This window comes from Synchiropus splendidus, chromosome 19 (genome assembly GCF_027744825.2).
Source record: "Synchiropus splendidus isolate RoL2022-P1 chromosome 19, RoL_Sspl_1.0, whole genome shotgun sequence".
Classification (NCBI taxonomy): domain Eukaryota; kingdom Metazoa; phylum Chordata; class Actinopteri; order Syngnathiformes; family Callionymidae; genus Synchiropus; species Synchiropus splendidus.
In genome coordinates, this window is record NC_071352.1 from 4,374,157 (window position 1) to 4,393,098 (window position 18,942).

Consider the following 18,942-nt stretch of genomic DNA (forward strand, 5'->3'; position numbering starts at 1 on the left):
GAGAGAGAATGTTTATATTCATGGACCCCAAATTCTCGTCGCTGCGGTGACACAGTACCTTTATTTTGAAAGGAGCATGAGAGACACAGGAATGCATCAGCTGTCCAGTTCCGGAAGTCAGTTTCTATGCTGTTGTTGTTTTGTGGAATAAAACTGCCATATTGGTCCGCATCGGTTAAATGTGCGGTTATTGTCGGTGGCGTTTAACTGGTCATTCATGTAAGTAGTGCGATGACCACCGAACGATTTGTTGCAATTCACAAAACGTTCCGATGACGCTACACTGTTTCACATGATACGCTTTTAACGCAGCTATTTGAAGTATTTTGGGCGAGACACACGGTTACAAACAATACTACCAATAATGGATTACAGAAAAAGCAGAGGTGCCTTCCTAGTATTTTGGTTTGACGTTTTTGTCAGTCAATTTTGAGGAAGTTATTGATTTAAAAATGCCACATCTGTCCGACCTGTTTGCAGCTTCCCTCCTCCTCCTCACCTCTTTCGTTGCGTGTTTCTACTTAAGTCACATTATAAATGGAGAAACCAGCTGGATCAATGAGGTCAGGTTTGAGAGAAGGGCTTCGCACATCAGAAGTATACAAACAGAAAAGCTAATCCAGAAAAAGACACTTGGTGATACCCGATGCATGCTGGCGATAGAGAGTCGGTTTGACTGTGGCCGTGACAAGGTCCTCAGTCAGAGCCAGTGTGAAGAGCGAGGTTGTTGCTATGCACCCCTGGACAGCACCTCAGGACCGCCATGGTGTTTCTACCCCCATGGCTATGCTGGCTATAAAATGGGCCCCTTTACACCCTCAAAACGGGGTCAGGCTGCCACCCTCACCCGCGACAGCCCATCGTATCTCCCTAAAGACATCTCTACTCTTCGCCTAGAAGTCAGAGAGGAGACCCCGGCCTGTTTGCACCTCACTGTGAGTTATTTTTCTGTGACTATATCACCCGATGCCTGTTAGCTTCATTTAGATTCATTATTTAAAATGTATTTTAACATTCAGAATATGCTAAACATGAAGCTTTTTCATGCTGACTTGTTTTTTTTTTCTTCCAGATGAAAGACCCCTCATCTCAGAGGTATGAGGTTCAGCTACCTGCTGGTGTTCAGCCACCCAAAAAAGTTTCCCAAACAGCTCTTTATTCTGCTGAATATCAGTCTGATCCATTTGGTTTTACCATGCGACGCAGAGCCAATGGAAGAGTCCTGTGAGTTTCATCTGCTGTTATATGTGTTTCTTTGTTGAGCTGTCTTCGTCTATTTATTGTCTTTATATTATATATATTCAAGCAGCCACTTGAATGTGTATTTTTGTCTAAATACTTTTCCGATTATGATTGGGTTTTCTCACAGATAGTTTTAAAACGTTCCTCTGAAATTATATTTCTAAACAATAAGTATTGCTGAACGTTAGACAATAGCTGCAATACTGTTTGTTTATTTGTACATCTTTCTGATTCGTATTTATCTCATATTTATTTATTTTTGGACATATAGCTTTGTTTTTGGAAATCGGAGGCCTCAGTCCGAAATTTCGTTGCCATAATATAGTGATGTGTTTTTGTGCAATGACAATAAAGAAAGTCTAAGTTAACCAAATTTTCCAACATTCCACTAGGGGGCAACAAAAACCTATAAACAGTGGACTGGATGATGGGGTGATTCAGAAACGTGATATTGAGATCTTGTAGATTTAAAGATGAAGGTTAAGTGTTTATTCACTGAAATGTGATTTGCTCAGCATGAACACCACCGTGGCCCCGCTTCTGTTTGCTGATCAGTACCTCCAGTTGTCCACCACCCTGGCCTCCTCTTTGGTGTCTGGGCTTGGAGAACATTACTCCCCTCTCATTCTGGACCTCAACTGGACCTCCTTGACCTTTTGGAACCAAGACATGGCACCACATGTAATCACACCTATCTGATGGTTTCTTTTTAACCTGAGGTATGTCATCCGTTTGACTAAACGTGTGTGTTTACAGGCTGATGTAAACCTCTATGGCTCCCATCCCTTCTACATAGTTCAAGAGCAGGATGGCCTCGTTCAGCTCAAGTATATAAGAGGGACAGAAGCGTTCGCTCCTGCTCCTCATAAATCTAAGTGAAATAAATGTAGGGAGTTTCCTCTACACTATGCAATGTATTAGAAGCAATTACATCTATATTAAATCTGTAATATCAGATAAAAACGTTAAAAAAATGTAAATGTTAAATATAGACTATTTTAACAACGATTAAAAATATATTTGCGCGATATAACCGTGTGAGCATGCGCCGATCAGTAAACACGATTCGTCGCATCTGGCAGTGACACCTAGTTCCGAGTACACTACCTCCCTCTGCCTCGCTGGTGAAGGGCCCCCTCGTGTGGTCAACTCAGTCAGCCTATTGTTGCGGACACGGTTCTAAGACTATAATAGATGTATCAACTTCACCTTATTATATTAGTGAGTAGTGTCGGCGCTTCACTGAGCGGGTTATTTAATTCGCCCGACCTGTTGAGAAACAGGTTCTTGACCTTACAATGCTACACCTTCTACCGTAGTCTCTTTACTTAATTTCGTTTAGGGACACATGATTAGATCCTCAATCCATTCCTTAAATGAAATATTACCTCAACCTTCTGAACTACCACCTTATCATTGACATAATTATTCAGGATGGAATAATGCTACCAATTGAGACATTCACCACATGTGCACAGGGAAGGAAATCGAACATTAACTCACCTATAACCCAGTTGATGGTAGTACAGGAGCCAGTCGATTCTTTAGTAGTCAGGGATCAACGCCGTTGTGCCTTTTCAGTACTTAATTCGTACTCAATTTTATTTTGTTTTTGTATCAAAAGTATTTCTTCAAAAAATGATAAAAGGATAATAAAAACAATAAAATCAATAAACATCAATAAACTCAAGGGTGTCGCCAGACGCTAATACCCATACATACACGTCAAAAATCATATAATCAAAATACATACAATAAAAAGGATTAAGTCAAAAAAAAAAAATCAATAATCAAATCAATCAATCAATCAATAATAAAAATCGTTAAGTCAACTAGCCTAAGAGCAAGAGCAAGAGCACCGTCCCAAGTTAAGGTACAAGACCTTACAGCGAACGGATGAAGCCAAAAAGCGTGCAGCAAGAGAGACGAGGGTCAGTTTTTCCTAGACATTTATAGCATCATTGCTGGTTTCAATAAACAATCCCCTAATGCGTCATTAATGGATCACGTGTTCTAGTTTTCTTCAGTGGGAAGTTTTAATCTTCATTGGAGACGCCTCTCATGTCTTAGGTAATTGTTTTAGATACATTGAACATTCTAGGTGTTAGTTTCAATGTTTTGATAAATGTAACGTATCTTCTAAATGATGACCACAATGTTTTGTTTACGTACCTTACGTACCTTCTAAGTGTTAACCATAATCGCGAGCTCAGCTTCAAAAACATGCTCTGTTTACAAGTTCACCCTAAGTTCAGAGCATGTCTTGCTTGTAAGTTCAAAAGTGCAAAGCATACAGGTTCAATAAGAATTCAAATGTCACTTGCAGGCCTTGGTTATAATATTTTCGATTTTTCAGTATATACAACAGGAAAAAGTGAGAGTTTTTCATTTTACATTCTTGATGAATAGTTTACAGTCTGTTTTTTGACCCGAATGAGAAACCCACTACTTTGTCTTGATGTCGCAGGCTACAAGACCTCGGAATGTGAACCCCAGGTAGAATGTGATGTTTTCATTGCTGTGTGGCACTGAGCGTACATGCAGGGGTAGAAGACTGAACTTCCTTGTTTTGGGACCAGCAAGGTAAACAACTCCATCTTCAGTCCAACCTGACACACGCTTCAGCATTACAGCAACTTCAGGCCTTTTCCAGACCTCTCCACTCAGCCACTTCAAGCGTCTCTCAGAGACCGAGGACACCTTTACTAATTTTTCAAACTTCATCTTGTGGACAAACTTGTACAGTCCTTTTCCTCTTCCCAGGTAAAAATGTGTGTAAATTCTTCTCTTGCGCCGTGGGATGTCTTTCATTTTGTTCCAGTAGTGGTTGTTGAGATCAGCAACTGCTGACTGAATTATTTCATATTTGGCTTCTTTTTCTGTGTCCGAGTCATGATCATCGGGCCAAAACAATAAGGTCAACAAGAAAAGTGTCTCTGGTTTCCTTTCATCAGCAGGGAATTGTTTGCACAGTGCCTGCAGGTCTCTCATGGAGGGTGGCTTTGTTTGGGATGATAGACAGTTCAGAGTGATTTGGGCCAAGACATAACAGACAATATGTTTTTGGCCAAGCTTTGCCCTCAGTGGATCGCTTGGGTAAAGAGAAAGGATCGTCTCCAAGAGACGCACTGCATCTCTGTGGTCAGATAGTTTCGAGAGTATCGATGTTATGTTCCCCCCTCCAAGTTGATATATGAACATCTGCTTCTGAAATGGGGTTAAGTTGGTTGGGATTGGCTGTCCTGGTTTAATTTTGAAAGATTCACTGAAGTACTTTCCAAACTCGGAGGAGCGCTTTGTCAACCATGACAGCGGGTGGCTGATCTTCTCCTCGGCACTTTCAGGTGTTTCCTCTTCCTCTGCATCAATTTCAGTCTGGAAGTAGCTGAGATCTTCTGAAATCCACTCCAGTGAATCTTGCATGGTCTTGTGGAGTTTTTTCAGCCTGTCATGAAATGGTTTCCACGATTCAGAAATTTCCTGGGGAATATAGTCTGTTAACAGGTACTTCATGCATTCTGCGTGACCATTGAGTGTGTTTGAAAACACAGGAAGTGACTGAATCAGCTTCAGCAGACTGCATCCAACCTCAACCTCAGCAAAATACCCTGAATTGTTCACATGGTCCTTGTCTTCTTTATCGGCTCTCTGACAGTCTTGAAAACACTCGATGGCTTTTAAAGCAGTCCCCACAGCATCTGCTATACTGTCCACAGTTTTGGGGACATTGTTGTTGTCCATGGCTTTGCATTTCGCCTGAAACCACTTTTTGTACACTTGGCCTTTTGTGTCCAGAATGAAGGAGTTGTTGGGCTGCTGTTGTGCAGTAACTTCTGCCCAGTGTTTTGCATCCTCAAATTGTTCATAATGATAATGAAGGCGAGCAAGATGCTGTGCGATGAATGGATCACTATGGAACCGCTCAAATGCTTTCCTAAGTAAAATAGTTGCTGGGTCTGGGCCGCCCTCATATTTACGAACGTCCTCAATGAGAGGAGAGAAGAGGCTGTCGCGTTCATCACCTTTGCTTGTTCTCAGCCGCTGAGTGAAAAGAGCCCTCAGAAATGAATGATATTCGTGCTTTCCAAATCTGTGTTCGAAAAGCACAGTTTCCTCAAGTAGCCTCATGGCCAACTTGCTTTGAGTCATTTGGTCACACAACAGTTGTTCCAGAATTTCTTTCGCCACAAGTGGATGGATGATTCTGATGGATTCAATGTGGGTTTTATCGTCTCTTAGATGTAGAAACACAAGTTTGGCCTGATCGCTGAGCAACTTTTCAAACTTGTATTGACGAAATCTTTCCATGTGAAGTCTCAAACCTAGGAAGGCTTCACAATGTGACTGAGAGATGTAGGAGTTTTGGACATATGTGTTCAGCAGTGCCACATAATGCATGAGGCGGGTGACAGGAGATGTATGGTCAATGTCCTGAAGTAGATGTTTGACAAACTGTCGAATATACTCTTGAGAGAATGCTTCACTCATCAGGACAAAGGTCAGAATGAAATCTGGCTGATACTGCTGCTCAAGTATATCTCGTTTGGCAGCAAATTTCCTCTTCTCCTCTGCTGACAGTCTGTGAGTGACTGACACATTTTTAAGAGGAAACTCTTTGCTTCTTCTCTCTGGATCATGGGACCTCCTGCAGCTCAGCAAAATAAAACAGGGTGTTCCACTTTTAATCTTTTTTACATGCATGGCATCCACTAGCTCATGTCTGAGGTCGTCCAGATATTCTTTATCTGAGTCTTCGATCAGGAGCAGTACAGGCAGACACCTCCGTGGATCTTTTTCTTCGTACTGTCTCAGTTCATCTGCGTGTTGTGCAACATCAGTGGCGGATTGGTCAGGTTTGATAACTGCACATCTCAGGGTTTTTCTTTGCTTCCACAGCAACTGCCTTGCGACCGTGCTTCCTCCACTTCCAGGATGATGATTGATGTTTATACAGACCACAGGATCCTGGTCATCATTCCATCTCAGATTTTCATTAAGTAGTTTGGAAACAACCTCATATGCATCTCTTTCAATCACCTCTCCCACATGTTTGTGGTCAGCAAGCCAGAAATTCATCCACGTCACTCGCCCTCCTCTGTAAAACTGCTGCTCAATGTTCTCCTTTTCCTCGTGGATGAAGTCAGTGCTTGTGTCATCACAATGATTCACTAAAAGAACTTCCAAAGAACACATTCTTTCCTCTTGCTGTGCTTCCAGTGTACAAGTCCCATTTACAACAGGTAATAGTTTGGCAACACCTGCTCTAACAGGCTGCACCTGCTGCAATATTGCATCAACGTGGCTCATTTTCAGACCAACAACACTGTTGGTGTCCACAGCGTCTTTTGTGCAGAAAACCTCAGCAAATGCCTGCCACTTTGAGAAGGTTTCCTCAGATTCACAGATGCAGATGATGTCTTCATGACCTTTCATGTCTGCGTAGAATGCCTGGAAGGTATGCAATAGTGGTATCTCAACTGCGGATGTGAGGAGGAAAATCACTTGGAATGCTCCTTTAGGAAAAATTTGTTTGCATATCAGGGAAACTGGTTCTTGGAGGAGAGTCATTTTTGTTCTGAACCAAGTAATTCCATCACATGAAATTTGATCACCATCAAAGTCAGAACGACCATTTGGAAAAATCCAGCTTGTTTGGTCAAAAAGGTTCAAACGAATCTCAAGTTCTTTCACGGTCATGTCGGTTGGTTTTCTATAGCTCTCCAACGAATGCATGTTTGCAATATGATGTTGAAGGAATCTGCTGCACAGACCTGAGACCTTTGAGTCTGGGTCGAAGTCAAATACACAAAAGATGTTGAGGTTTAGCAACCAGTCGATATTGCTGAGGTCAGCAGGTGAGAGTTTGTTTGTCACCAAAATAAACCATTTGGCTTTATCAATGAATTTCTTTCCACCTGTCATCAGCATTGTAAGTTTCCTTCCAAGGTCCTTGCATAGAGCTGGAGCACAGTAGAAATTATTTTTTTCCGCCTCATCTCTTTGTGCATCTCGATCGTTGACCCGCTCGTAGAAGACCTTGATGTCAGTGTCAGTCACTGGTTCAGTTTTTGAGCCCACCCTTCGATAGATCACATCTTTCTCCATTTGTACTTTATTGCTGGACTCGTTGAACTTGGGCAAACTAACAGAATACACTTTGCTCTTGACAATACTACTTAGAGGCACAATGTCGACCTCCACAATGTACCTCTTCTCTGGGCTTTCACGATCCATCACCTCTATGAACCTTGGTGGCCGCACACATTGGCGAATGTGATCCTTATCCGAAGAGAAACTCCTCTCAATGTAGTTCAAGGCATCTACATATACGTCCTTGTCGCTAATGGGAACACCTATTATCTCACCGTGCACATATCCTGAATCCTCCCTGCTGTCCATCACGCCAAAGTGTATTGTTCCGTTTGTCCTGATATTCATGCAGCCAGTTGCAAATTTAAGAACCTCGTAGGCAAACTTTGCTTGGAGTCTGGTGCGGTCCAGGGTGGCCGCCACAGCAAAAGACTTGTATTCATGGCAGGGAACTATCAGGTCAAAAGCCCCAGATTCTGGCAGCAGGACTCGATTCTTCACATAAATGAAATCAAGTGCATCCTGATCAAATGGTCGCGGTTTGCATTCCTCTTTAAAGTTACTTTTGCCCACAGTACTCTCTAGTATCATCGGACCCTGGATAGGATCCTGACCCACTTCCGCTTGGCGTGTTGTCGGTGGAGCTTTTGGTGATTTAGTTTTCTTAGTTTTCTTTTTCACATCAACTTGCTTGTCACTGGCAGAGTTTCCTTCGAGCTTCACCCTTTGACGGTCGATGAGCTCGTTTCTCTTTGTTATAATTAAAAAAGCAGGCCCATGTGCCAGGCAAATCTTAGTTGACAAGAAGTCTGCATCCAGATGAAGAAGGACTTTTCCATCTACTTCCTCATTATACATTTTCTCCACGTTCTTCTCCTTTAATCCGATAGATCTCAGCCAGTCCCTGACTTGGTCTTCGGTCCAGTTTTCAAGAGGCGTCTGCTCTTGTTCAGCTGTAAGGTGAGACAAGACCACAATTATATCATGAATTGCGAATCACATGTGACTACATACAGAGCAGATAACTCCCAGTGTAAGGGAGCCCTATGTTGCTAAAGCACTGGGGATAAACCCAACTTGGATTTGACTTCTCAACGAGAAGTTTATTCATTTTGGATTTATTCCCACTGTTTGTGTGTTATGTAGTAGGATGTCAGATTCCATTATCTCATTGCTCAATTTTCAAATGTGGCTCATCCACAACATGGATCTCATCACGAAGGAGAAAAAAATGATGACCGTTTTCAGTGTTTTTTTCTTTAAAATAGTAGATCGTGTTAACTAGCGTATTTTCCGAACTATAAGACGCGACTTTTCTTGTCACGGTTAGCGACTTAACTGACGGTGACGGTGTGGCTCATGTATAGAGTTTGCTTCATACCGCCAATGCGTTTTTGCCTGGTCACAGCGGACTAATGAAATTACCAAACAGGTCACAGTGGGCCAATCAAACAAATCAAATTGACGTGCACTAAATTCTTCAGGTCAGTTATTCTGCGCTTCATGCACATACCCTATTCATGGAGAATCCACGCAGACATGCATACGACGCAGCTTTTAAGTTAAAAGCAATCGATCTAGCTGTCGGAGAAGGAACTAGAGCTGCTGCACGTAAGCTTGGCCTAAACGAATCCATGGTGAGACGTTGGAGACGACAGTGCAAAGAACTGACTCAATGCAAAAAGACGACAAAAGCTCTCAGAGGTAATAAATGCACATGGCCCAAACTTGAAACCGTTCTTGAAGACTTGGTACTTTCACAGCGAGCAGACGGACGAGGCGTTTCCACCGTGCAGATCAGAATGAAAGCCAAAACAATAGCCACTGAAAAGAAGATAGCAAGTTTTAAAGGTGGACCACCGTGGTGTCTCAGATTTATGAGGTGAAAAGGCTTGTCTATCAGGGCACGGACTACTTTGTGTCAGCAAGTCCCCCCCGACTACGAGGAAAAACCTAGCAACTTCCACAAATTCATTCAAACAATGATAGCGGATAATTCCATCGGACCAGCCGACATCATAAATATGGACGAAGTACCTTTGACATTCGACTGTTAGCAAGGAAGGTGAATTGTCCGTCACGCTGAAAACAACCAGCCATGAGAGAACGCACTTCACTTGTGTTCTGAGCTGCACGGCATCTGGACAAAAGCTTCCACCCATGGTGATTTTTAGTGCTACGCCAAGCGTCCGGGAGGAGAAAAAAAAGCACTGCTCGTTTTGGACAGCATGAGTGTTCATATAACAGATTCTCTGAAAGCGGCCATCAAAAGGACAAACTTAATTCCTGCTGTGATTCCTGGAGGAACAACGAAGTTATTGCCGCCGGTGGACAATAGTGTGAATCGTGCATTTAAAGCAGCACTCCGAGTTGAGTGGGAGACGCGGATGAGGAGCGGCGAGAAATCATTCACTAAAACTGGCCGCATGCGAACAGACACTTTTGCCGAATGAACAGCATGGAGTCTAGGGCTGAACGATTAATTGCATTTGCGCAATATGATAAAACTTGATTTTCTAACCGTAAGGCTGCGATTTGACTGGTCACGTGACTTTCACGTTGGTGACGCAGCGCAACGGTGAGCTTTAGCCATTGAGCTGTAAATGACGGCTTTAGCTTATGAAGGTAAAATGGGTGCAAAAGTGGCACATACCCGTAACACAAGACTCGTATCCATGCGTCAGAGGCACATACGCGTAACTGCACATTTGCATCCGTAAACCCCGTGGTACGTGCGTGTAAAAAGATTTACATTCATACAAACACGAAAAGTAATTTCACCTTCATTTTCTAAGTGCACAGATACAAGTGGCTAAACACGAGCTCTTGAAACTGCAATTGTGACACCACCGCCAAAACGGGTGCATAAGTTCCACATACTCGTAGAACACGATCCGTATGCATGTGCACCCTTTTGCACCTCTTCTCGCTGCACCTGTAAATAAAACTGATGCGCACTCGTTGAAGTGGCGGCAATACGTGCCTGTTACTCCATGCGCGTTCCCGGTAGTCACGTGACGTCTATTGTCCAATCGGCTTTTTTTTATTACTAATTATGGGCTGTTTATGTTCAGACAATGCTTAAAAAGTGCAATCTACGTTTACATGAAGAGTTGGACGTGTTAGATATAACAAGGTATATTGGTTTGCATTATTTTTGTAATATGCACTTTAGTTTGTGTGAATCATCAGTTTATTAAGTCTACAGTTGAAACTGAAGTAGACAAATAAACCATCTTTCATTTTAATTCATGCTTCATTTGCCTTTATCTTAACATAAGAATAGCCTATAAGGAAGAACAATTATATATACTGAATCACATATGGTTTATTATAATACAGATTGATTTATTAGTTGTGTTTGCTGTAAAATACATGAGAAGAGGACCTTGACAAATAATCGCGCATTTAATCGCAATCGCAATATTGAGAGAAAAAAATCGCAATTAGATTATTTTCCAAAACCGTTCAGCCCTAATGGAGTCGCGTCAAAAAATCCACGATTACCAACAGGTTTCGAAAGGCTGGACTGCTGCTTGGTGAAGAGGACAACACAAGCTCAAGCGCAAATTTGCCTCGAGACAAAAGCGATGTTGAGAGCGACAACGAAAGAGAGACTGACAACGTGTGTGACGAACAAATTCTGAGACTGTTCAATTCCGACACAGAAGAAGACGACTTCAGCGGTTTTAGTGCGCAGGAGGAAGGTGAAGATGATGATCACTGACTTTTAATAAACCACATTACTGCTGTGTTACTGCACTGTGAATGCCGTGTTACTGCATTATTACTGTTTACTGCACTTATTTAATAAAAAGTTTAGAAAAAAACCTGTGTAAATGTCTCTTGACACCTGCAGCATATATACATGTAAGGACATAACTTCTTTTCATCTTAAATTTAGTGGCTGCGGTTTATAGTCAGGTGTGCTCAATAGTCTGGAAATTACAGTACCAGCATAATATATTGTACTAACCCTGCTCTACCTAACCTGAACTGAACTCCTTTCCTTTACATAGAGAACTGCAGCATCAAGTTACACTTCTGTTCACTTCCCTACATGCAGGCTTAGCTGAGCTATTAACCACATTATACGGATAGTCGAGTCTAGAGAGGTTGATATTGTTGGGGTTTAGAGGTCCGAACTTAGACAAACTAAAGCAAAAAAATGTTTTTCTCGGCTGTCATGTAACCATGCTCATTTACACAAGTACACACACCGTGTGCTTGTGAAAGAGAGGAAATGGCTGGTGTAGGTGTTTGCTCTCTGACACACCCAAAGGTTTCATGAAATCAGTGTCACCCAGTCGCAGCAAATGTGAAAACTGCAAAAGAAAATGGCACCAAAATTTAATTCACATCAGTCAAATAAATATTTATCCACAGAAAACAACGGTGTGAGTATGCAAGTTGCTTTCAGCCATGTATCTGAGTTTATCATTTTCTATTGAAAATGAAACTTTTTGAGGTTTGTGATTGAGGCATGGTGTGGATACTGAACTCCTTTTTTTATTTCTAATAACCCATTGTATAGTTTACGAGATTAAACAATACATTAACAAAAGTTCTGCTTACCCATGATGGTTACTCCTTATTTTAGAGGGCTGTCTGTTGAACTGTCCTCACGTTCATTCTGCAAACAAAGTAGTCGTTTTTGTTTGATCCAGGTAGGAGTTTCATGCAGCTGTTCTAAAGCTCATATTTAATGAATTTGAATATAAAATAAAAATCACTGCTTACCCATAGCATAAGCTTCCGGACCACAGAGTTGTTTTGTAGGTTCCTCACAATCCTTCTGCAAAGAAAGTAATGTCTTTTTTTCATCCTTTTTTTTCATTGTGCTATCATCAAATTATTCATTCGTACACAGGTATTCATCTGGATGTAAGTGGGCTGGACTAACCAAAAAAGCTTTTTAGTGAACTAGGTTCATGTGAGTTTTTTTAATGCTATTTCTCCACTGTTAGTGTCGTCGAACCTTCCAGAAAACGCGTCGTTACTGGATTACTTCCAAGTTAGACCACCTCCTCGCATCCCGCCTTTCATGCGAAACGTCCCCACTGTAACAGGTATACGAGCTGTTATTATAAAATGCCTGACACTTAAAATGCCTGTCCTGTGCTATATAACTTGGATTTGAGCTTTCACTTACCTTAAAACTGAAGGGTGGAACCCGAGTTCGCAGCCGAGACCGACGGAGCCCCTGCGCAACTCCTGAGTTTCGTTTTTGGTGAACATCGCCTCTGACGCACTCGCAGACGGGCTGGGGTGTTGGGGCGACTTCCTTGTAAATTCGAGTTGCACACCTCAGTATATTTATGTGTTGCGTCATTTTTGTTGTATTTTTTACCCTCTAAAATATGCAAAAACGGATAAAAAAAAAGACTCAAGCGCAACCATTCACGCTTCCCTTTCCCTCTGCGTTTTATTAAAATAGCAGATGTACTTTGACGGATAATACGAATTAAATGGTTACTTTCGTTCGAGAGAGAATGTTTATATTCATGGACCCCAAATTCTCGTCGCTGCGGTGACACAGTACCTTTATTTTGAAAGGAGCTTGAGAGACACAGGAATGTATCAGCTGTCCAGTTCCGGAAGTCAGTTTCTGTGCTGTTGTTGTTTTGTGTAATAAAACTGCCATATTGATCCGCATCGGTTAAATATGCGGTTATTGTCGGTGACGTTTAACTGGTCATTCATGTAAGTAGTGCGATGACCACCGAACGATTTGTTGCAATTCACAAAACGTTCCGATGACGCTACACTGTTTGACATGATACGCTTTTAACGCAGCTATTTGAAGTATTTTGGGCGAGACACACGGTTACAAACAATACTACCAATAATGGATTACAGAAAAAGCAGAGGTGCCTTCCAAGTATTTTGGTTTGACGTTTTTGTCAGTCAATTTTGAGGAAGTTATTGATTTAAAAATGCCACATCTGTCCGACCTGTTTGCAGCTTCCCTCCTCCTCCTCACCTCTTTCGTTGCGTGTTTCTACTTAAGTCACATTATAAATGGAGAAACCAGCTGGATCAATGAGGTCAGGTTTGAGAGAAGGGCTTCGCACATCAGAAGTATACAAACAGAAAAGCTAATCCAGAAAAAGACACTTGGTGATACCCGATGCATGCTGGCGATAGAGAGTCGGTTTGACTGTGGCCGTGACAAGGTCCTCAGTCAGAGCCAGTGTGAAGAGCGAGGTTGTTGCTATGCACCCCTGGACAGCACCTCAGGACCGCCATGGTGTTTCTACCCCCATGGCTATGCTGGCTATAAAATGGGCCCCTTTACACCCTCAAAACGGGGTCAGGCTGCCACCCTCACCCGCGACAGCCCATCGTATCTCCCTAAAGACATCTCTACTCTTCGCCTAGAAGTCAGAGAGGAGACCCCGGCCTGTTTGCACCTCACTGTGAGTTATTTTTCTGTGACTATATCACCCGATGCCTGTTAGCTTTATTTAGATTCATTATTTAAAATGTATTTTAACATTCAGAATATTATAAACATGAAGCTTTTTCATGCTGACTTGTTTTTTTTTTCTTCCAGATGAAAGACCCCTCATCTCAGAGGTATGAGGTTCGGCTACCTGCTGGTGTTCAGCCACCCAAAAAAGTTTCCCAAACAGCTCTTTATTCTGCTGAATATCAGCCTGATCCATTTGGTTTTACCGTGCGACGCAGAGCCAATGGAAGAGTCCTGTGAGTTTCATCTGCTGTTATATGTGTTTCTTTCTTGAGCTGTCTTCGTCTATTTATTGTCTTTATATTATATATATTCAAGCAGCCACTTGAATGTGTATTTTTGTCTAAATACGTGTCCGATTATGATTGGGTTTTCTCACAGAGAGTTTTAAAACGTTCTTCTGAAATTATATTTCTAAACAATAAGTATTGCTGAACGTTAGACAATAGCTGCAATACTGTTTGTTTATTTGTACATCTTTCTGATTCGTATTTATCTCATATTTATTTCTTTTTGGACATATAGCTTTGTTTTTGGAAATCGGAGGCCTCAGTCCGAAATTTCGTTGCCATAATATAGTGATGTGTTTTTGTGCAATGACAATAAAGAAAGTCTAATTTAACCAAATTTTCCAACATTCCACTAGGGGGCAACAAAAACCTATAAACAGTGGACTGGATGATGGGGTGATTCAGAAACGTGATATTGAGATCTTGTAGATTTAAAGATGAAGGTTAAGTGTTTATTCACTGAAATGTGATTTGCTCAGCATGAACACCACCGTGGCCCCGCTTCTGTTTGCTGATCAGTACCTCCAGTTGTCCACCACCCTGGCCTCCTCTTTGGTGTCTGGGCTTGGAGAACATTACTCCCCTCTCATTCTGGACCTCAACTGGACCTCCTTGACCTTTTGGAACCAAGACATGGCACCACATGTAATCATACCTATCTGAAGGTTTCTTTTTAACCTGAGGTATGTCATCCGTTTGACTAAACGTGTGTGTTTACAGGCTGATGTAAACCTCTATGGCTCCCATCCCTTCTACATAGTTCAAGAGCAGGATGGCCTCGCACATGGGGTGTTCCTTCTGAGCAGTAATGCCATTGGTACCTTCATCTCTGACATTTCTTCTCTGCTTTGATCCAGGCAGTGAGTAACAACTCTCACTGTTACAGAGATACTGCTGCAGCCTACTCCTGCTCTCACCTGGGTGTCCACCGGTGGAATTCTGGACTTGTATGTCTTCCTGGGTCCTGATCCGAAGAGTGTGATTCAGCAGTATCTTCAAGTCATCGGTACAACAAGAGCTTCCTCACTTGAAAAGAACTTGATTTCTTGTCATGCTTTTCATTCCCAGGCTTTCCCATGATGCCTCCTTACTGGTCCTTGGGCTTCCATTTGTGTCGATGGGGTTACAAAACAACGAATGCAACACGGCAGGTCGCACAACAGATGCACGATGCCAACTTCCCCATGGTAAATAAAGTTTATCTTGAACGTTCGGTCAGATCTAAATGGGAATACAAGTTAGAGGCAGTAGTTTGTCATGTTGACTCTGAGGTAATGGGGAAAAAAGCTCATAATTGTGACGTTATGGCGTTTTTTCCTTCTTTCCTCCAAACCATCTATATTCACATTTATAACAAATTTTGACAGCAATTGGGTTATTTTATGAATTAATATTTTTTATATATTTCTCTTAATTTATAAAGTGTTGCTTGTCATCATCTGGTAAAATAAATGAATAACATTTAATTTTTATGTTTGTTTAGGACGTGCAGTGGAATGATCTCGACTATGCAGACAAGCGACGTGTATTTACCTATGACCCCTTGCGTTTTGGAGATCTTGCAGAGATGGTCGCAGAGTTCCATGGGAGGGGTCTGAAATACATCCTTATTTTGGTGTGCTAGAGTTCGATTTATAAACATCTTTTTTACATTTTTCAAGAATTATTTCTTTCCATGACACGGCCAGTAGATGGCAGCAATGTCCTTGATGATTTCTGCAGGATCCTGGTATCAGCAGCACCAGTCCTCCAGGAACTTACGCGCCGTTTGATGACGGACTGAAACGAGACGTCTTCATCAAAGATGCTTCAGGATCCGTTCTCATCGGAAAGGTAGGATCCGCCACCGTTGATTTGTAGTTCGTCATTCACATCTTGTTAAACCAGCTCTGGCCCGGACCCACGGCCTTTCCGGACTTCACCAACCTGGAAACCCAGATGTGGTGGGAAGACTGCATCAGAGATTTCCTTTCAAAAGTTCCAGTGGACGGTTTGTGGATTGTGAGTTAAACCGTACATCAAATGCTTTACAAACTTCAATCTTTTAATAATCCGGTTAATAGATTTATGGATGAGGCTTTTATAGTCACACTATTACTCAGCTATGATTATTTCACTCATACCAGGATATGAATGAACCATCCAGCTTTGTTCAAGGCTCTGTGAACGGATGCCCGGACACTGACTTGGAGAAGCCCCCTTACACACCCAGTAGGTTTAGTACACACTTTTAATATTGTGTTTATCTTTTTTTTTTACCTACAATATGCAATGAAATGTGTCAAGACTAGTATAAAAATTAGAAATGGAAACATGTAGAGCTGAGATGTGGATATGTGATTTATGCATTATTCATCTCAGGGGTCGTTGGTGGGCAGTTGAACTACGGAACTCTCTGCATGTCTGCTCAGCACAATGTGTCCACTCACTATAATTTGCACAACATGTACGGCTTGATGGAGGCCTACGCCACCCACAGGTTGGAGCAAACGCTGCAGCTTTTGTCATGGGTCCGTTCTCTTCATTCGTCCTATCTTCTGAAGCGCTCTCACAAAGGTGAGAGGTAAAAGACCCTTTGTGCTTTCGCGGTCCTCCTTCCCTGGGATCGGGCGCTTCTCTGGAGTTTGGACCGGTGACGTCAGAAGCGATTGGGAGCAGCTTCGATTCTCAATCCCTGGTGAGGGCCTTTTAATGAAGTCGCTTGGTGGGATAGACTGTGAGGACTTGTTTCTCCACCAGGGGTGCTGCAGTTCAGCCTGTTCGGGGTTCCCCTAGTTGGGGCTGACGTCTGCGGCTTTGAAGGAAACACCACCGAGGAGCTGTGTGTGAGGTGGATGCAGCTTGGTGCCTTTTATCCTTTCATGAGGAACCACAACGACCAACTATACGCTGTATGGTCTTAGCATTTAGTCTCCAAGCACATTCAGTGAATGATTTTGTGCCTCTGTTTCTCCTCAGCCCCAGGAGCCCTTTGTTTTTGGACAGGCCGCCCAAGAAGCCATGCGTGGCGCCCTGAACCTTCGCTACACACTTCTTCCGTTCCTTTACACACTCTTCTATCATTCACACACCTCTGGGGAGACGGTGGCCAGACCTCTCTTCGTGGAGTAGGTGTTTCTCCAGCCTCAGATGCATAACTGTGCAATAATAATATCAGTGCTCTACTCTGTCAGATTCCCCAGTGACCCTGACTGTCAAACCATTGATACTCAGTTCCTCTGGGGTGGTTCACTTCTCATCAGTCCAGCTTTACAGCAAGGAGCAACAGAGATCAGCGCGTACCTTCCCCCTTCCATTTGGTACAGCCTGCACGACGTGAGTTTTCCTATAGGATTAGTGATGTTGACCAGAAGGGGGAGTGTGTGGCTTGTTGTTTGTCTGTAAATGAAAAGGTGTGTGGGATGGAAGAGAATATAGTTCATTCATATCAAATCGCTTTTGTTCAGAGAGAAAGGGCACATCTACAAAGTACCGCAGGGACATATGTGATTTTAGAGGAGAGGACCCAACACAATAGATTTTTTTTTTAGCTGAAATTGTTTATTGCTGAACAACCTCTCTTTTGTGTGATAGTTGTGGATGATAATAATAGAATCTGTATGGGAACTTGAATAACAATGCTATGATATAAACGTTTCTCCAGCTATTTCAGTGTTTTGATTGAAACTAAAATGAGTTTTAGGTATAAATATGTTGTCAATATTCCCTTTTTATAGGGTCGGTCATTTTACAGTAAGGGTCAGAAGGTCCTTCTGCCTGCTCCTCTGGACGTCATCAATGTTCATATTAGGGAGGGAGCCATCATCCCTCAGCAGGTGGGTTTTTTACTGACAATAAATGTGTTGCTGAAGTCTTTGGCAACATTAGCAAAGACTTTCTCTGTGCTTGGTTGCTTTTTGGATGCGTTTATTCATTAAGCTTAACAAGCTGGCTGTTAATGACGGCGATGGCAATGCTGGATTTCAAATCCCATGACAGTGACACAGTTTCTCACATGCAGGAACCTGCCCTGACAACAGCAGTCTCACGCAGAAACCCCATGTTGTTGACGGTGGCTCTTTCAGCTGATGGCCGGGCCTGGGGAGACCTGTTCTGGGACGATGGAGAGAGTCTCTACACTGTCGAGAACGATGACTATTCCTATCTAGTCTTCACAGCAGGACTGGTAGGCAAGAAGACCGCTAGCTAATATGAAAGAAAATACTGATTTTTTTTTTCTTTTGTCACTACTTCAGTCTCAGATTATGAGTCTTCCTGTTCGGGTGAATGGGGCTCTGGATGGGGTGGTGTTGGGGGGACTGCAGGTATTTGGAGTGCCTTCGCAACCTTGCTGTGTGTCAGCCAATGGAGAGACAGTTTCGAACTTCACATACCGGTTTGACACTAAGGTCAGTCACTTTGCTGAAGGATCTTCGTTGTGAAAGTTGACTTCTCTCTATCTCCTGCCACAGGTTTTGAACGTGAATAGCCTCGCCTTGCCCATGTCCCGTGTGATCAAGATCCAGTGGATTATCTAATGCAGGGAGTTGATGTTTGCTGTACTACATTAGTACCTTTTGTGTTTCTCAGCTTTGTATTTTAATAATAAAAATAAATGTCCAGAATGTCGATACCACTTTCTGAGGGATGATCTGTCGCTCACTGGATGCCCAGATATAGCCGGTGCTTCCCTGCCAACTCTTGGAGGAGGACACCACCAGAATAGACCCGGTATCAGATGAACAGAAGATGTCTGGCTCTGATGTTTCTTGGTTGTGGCTTGTTAAAAGGACTGTTGCCCCTGCAGTTCAGCAAGAATGTATTCTCAAATAAAACATGTTGTCAGTAGTATCATATCGACGAGTCCTT

General features: G+C 42.5%; 2 protein-coding genes across 9 annotated transcripts; one reads left to right on the forward strand and one right to left on the reverse strand.

The window, feature by feature from the left end:
* The first annotated feature begins 88 nt into the window (after positions 1 to 88).
* On the forward strand, positions 89 to 18,913 carry gaa (alpha glucosidase). Of its 4 annotated transcripts, XM_053850858.1 has the most exons (22): positions 89 to 935; positions 1,073 to 1,224; positions 1,758 to 1,923; positions 1,999 to 13,751; positions 13,889 to 14,040; positions 14,574 to 14,739; positions 14,815 to 14,911; positions 14,981 to 15,100; positions 15,163 to 15,281; positions 15,578 to 15,709; positions 15,817 to 15,927; positions 15,982 to 16,095; positions 16,221 to 16,305; positions 16,456 to 16,573; positions 16,638 to 16,771; positions 16,834 to 16,985; positions 17,053 to 17,201; positions 17,268 to 17,409; positions 17,811 to 17,909; positions 18,095 to 18,259; positions 18,330 to 18,482; positions 18,546 to 18,913. In XM_053850858.1, exons 4-22 carry the CDS (start codon positions 13,269 to 13,271, stop codon positions 18,609 to 18,611), a joined length of 2,757 nt encoding a protein of 918 aa, XP_053706833.1. In that variant the 5' UTR covers positions 89 to 935; positions 1,073 to 1,224; positions 1,758 to 1,923; positions 1,999 to 13,268; the 3' UTR covers positions 18,612 to 18,913. The 4 variants fall into 4 exon arrangements, with proteins under 4 accessions (XP_053706833.1, XP_053706835.1, XP_053706834.1 ...); XM_053850860.1 differs by having other exon boundaries at positions 1,073 to 1,923; XM_053850859.1 differs by having other exon boundaries at positions 1,758 to 13,751.
* LOC128750587 (sterile alpha motif domain-containing protein 9-like) lies at positions 2,792 to 12,636 on the reverse strand. 5 transcript variants are annotated; one of them, XM_053850853.1, is made up of 5 exons: positions 12,485 to 12,636; positions 12,311 to 12,392; positions 12,073 to 12,127; positions 11,908 to 11,965; positions 2,792 to 8,285 (listed from the first exon to the last, which is right to left on the reverse strand). In XM_053850853.1, the coding sequence occupies exons 4-5, from the start codon at positions 11,909 to 11,911 to the stop codon at positions 3,688 to 3,690; spliced, it is 4,602 nt and encodes a 1,533-aa protein (XP_053706828.1). In that variant the 5' UTR covers positions 11,912 to 11,965; positions 12,073 to 12,127; positions 12,311 to 12,392; positions 12,485 to 12,636; the 3' UTR covers positions 2,792 to 3,687. The 5 variants fall into 5 exon arrangements, with proteins under 5 accessions (XP_053706828.1, XP_053706830.1, XP_053706829.1 ...); XM_053850855.1 differs by having other exon boundaries at positions 12,236 to 12,392; XM_053850854.1 differs by having other exon boundaries at positions 12,311 to 12,410; positions 12,485 to 12,538.
* Positions 18,914 to 18,942: the final 29 nt, after the last annotated feature.

Bases quoted from the DNA above. Each gene is read 5' to 3' on its own strand.
- gaa (XM_053850860.1), top strand. From the start codon at position 13,269: ATGCCACATCTGTCCGACCTGTTTGCAGCTTCCCTCCTCCTCCTCACC. The intron at 14,041-14,573 runs GTGAGTTTCATC...TGATTTGCTCAG, and splicing joins AGAGCCAATGGAAGAGTCCT to CATGAACACCACCGTGGCCC. The intron at 16,574-16,637 runs GTTGGAGCAAAC...TATCTTCTGAAG, and splicing joins GAGGCCTACGCCACCCACAG to CGCTCTCACAAAGGTGAGAG.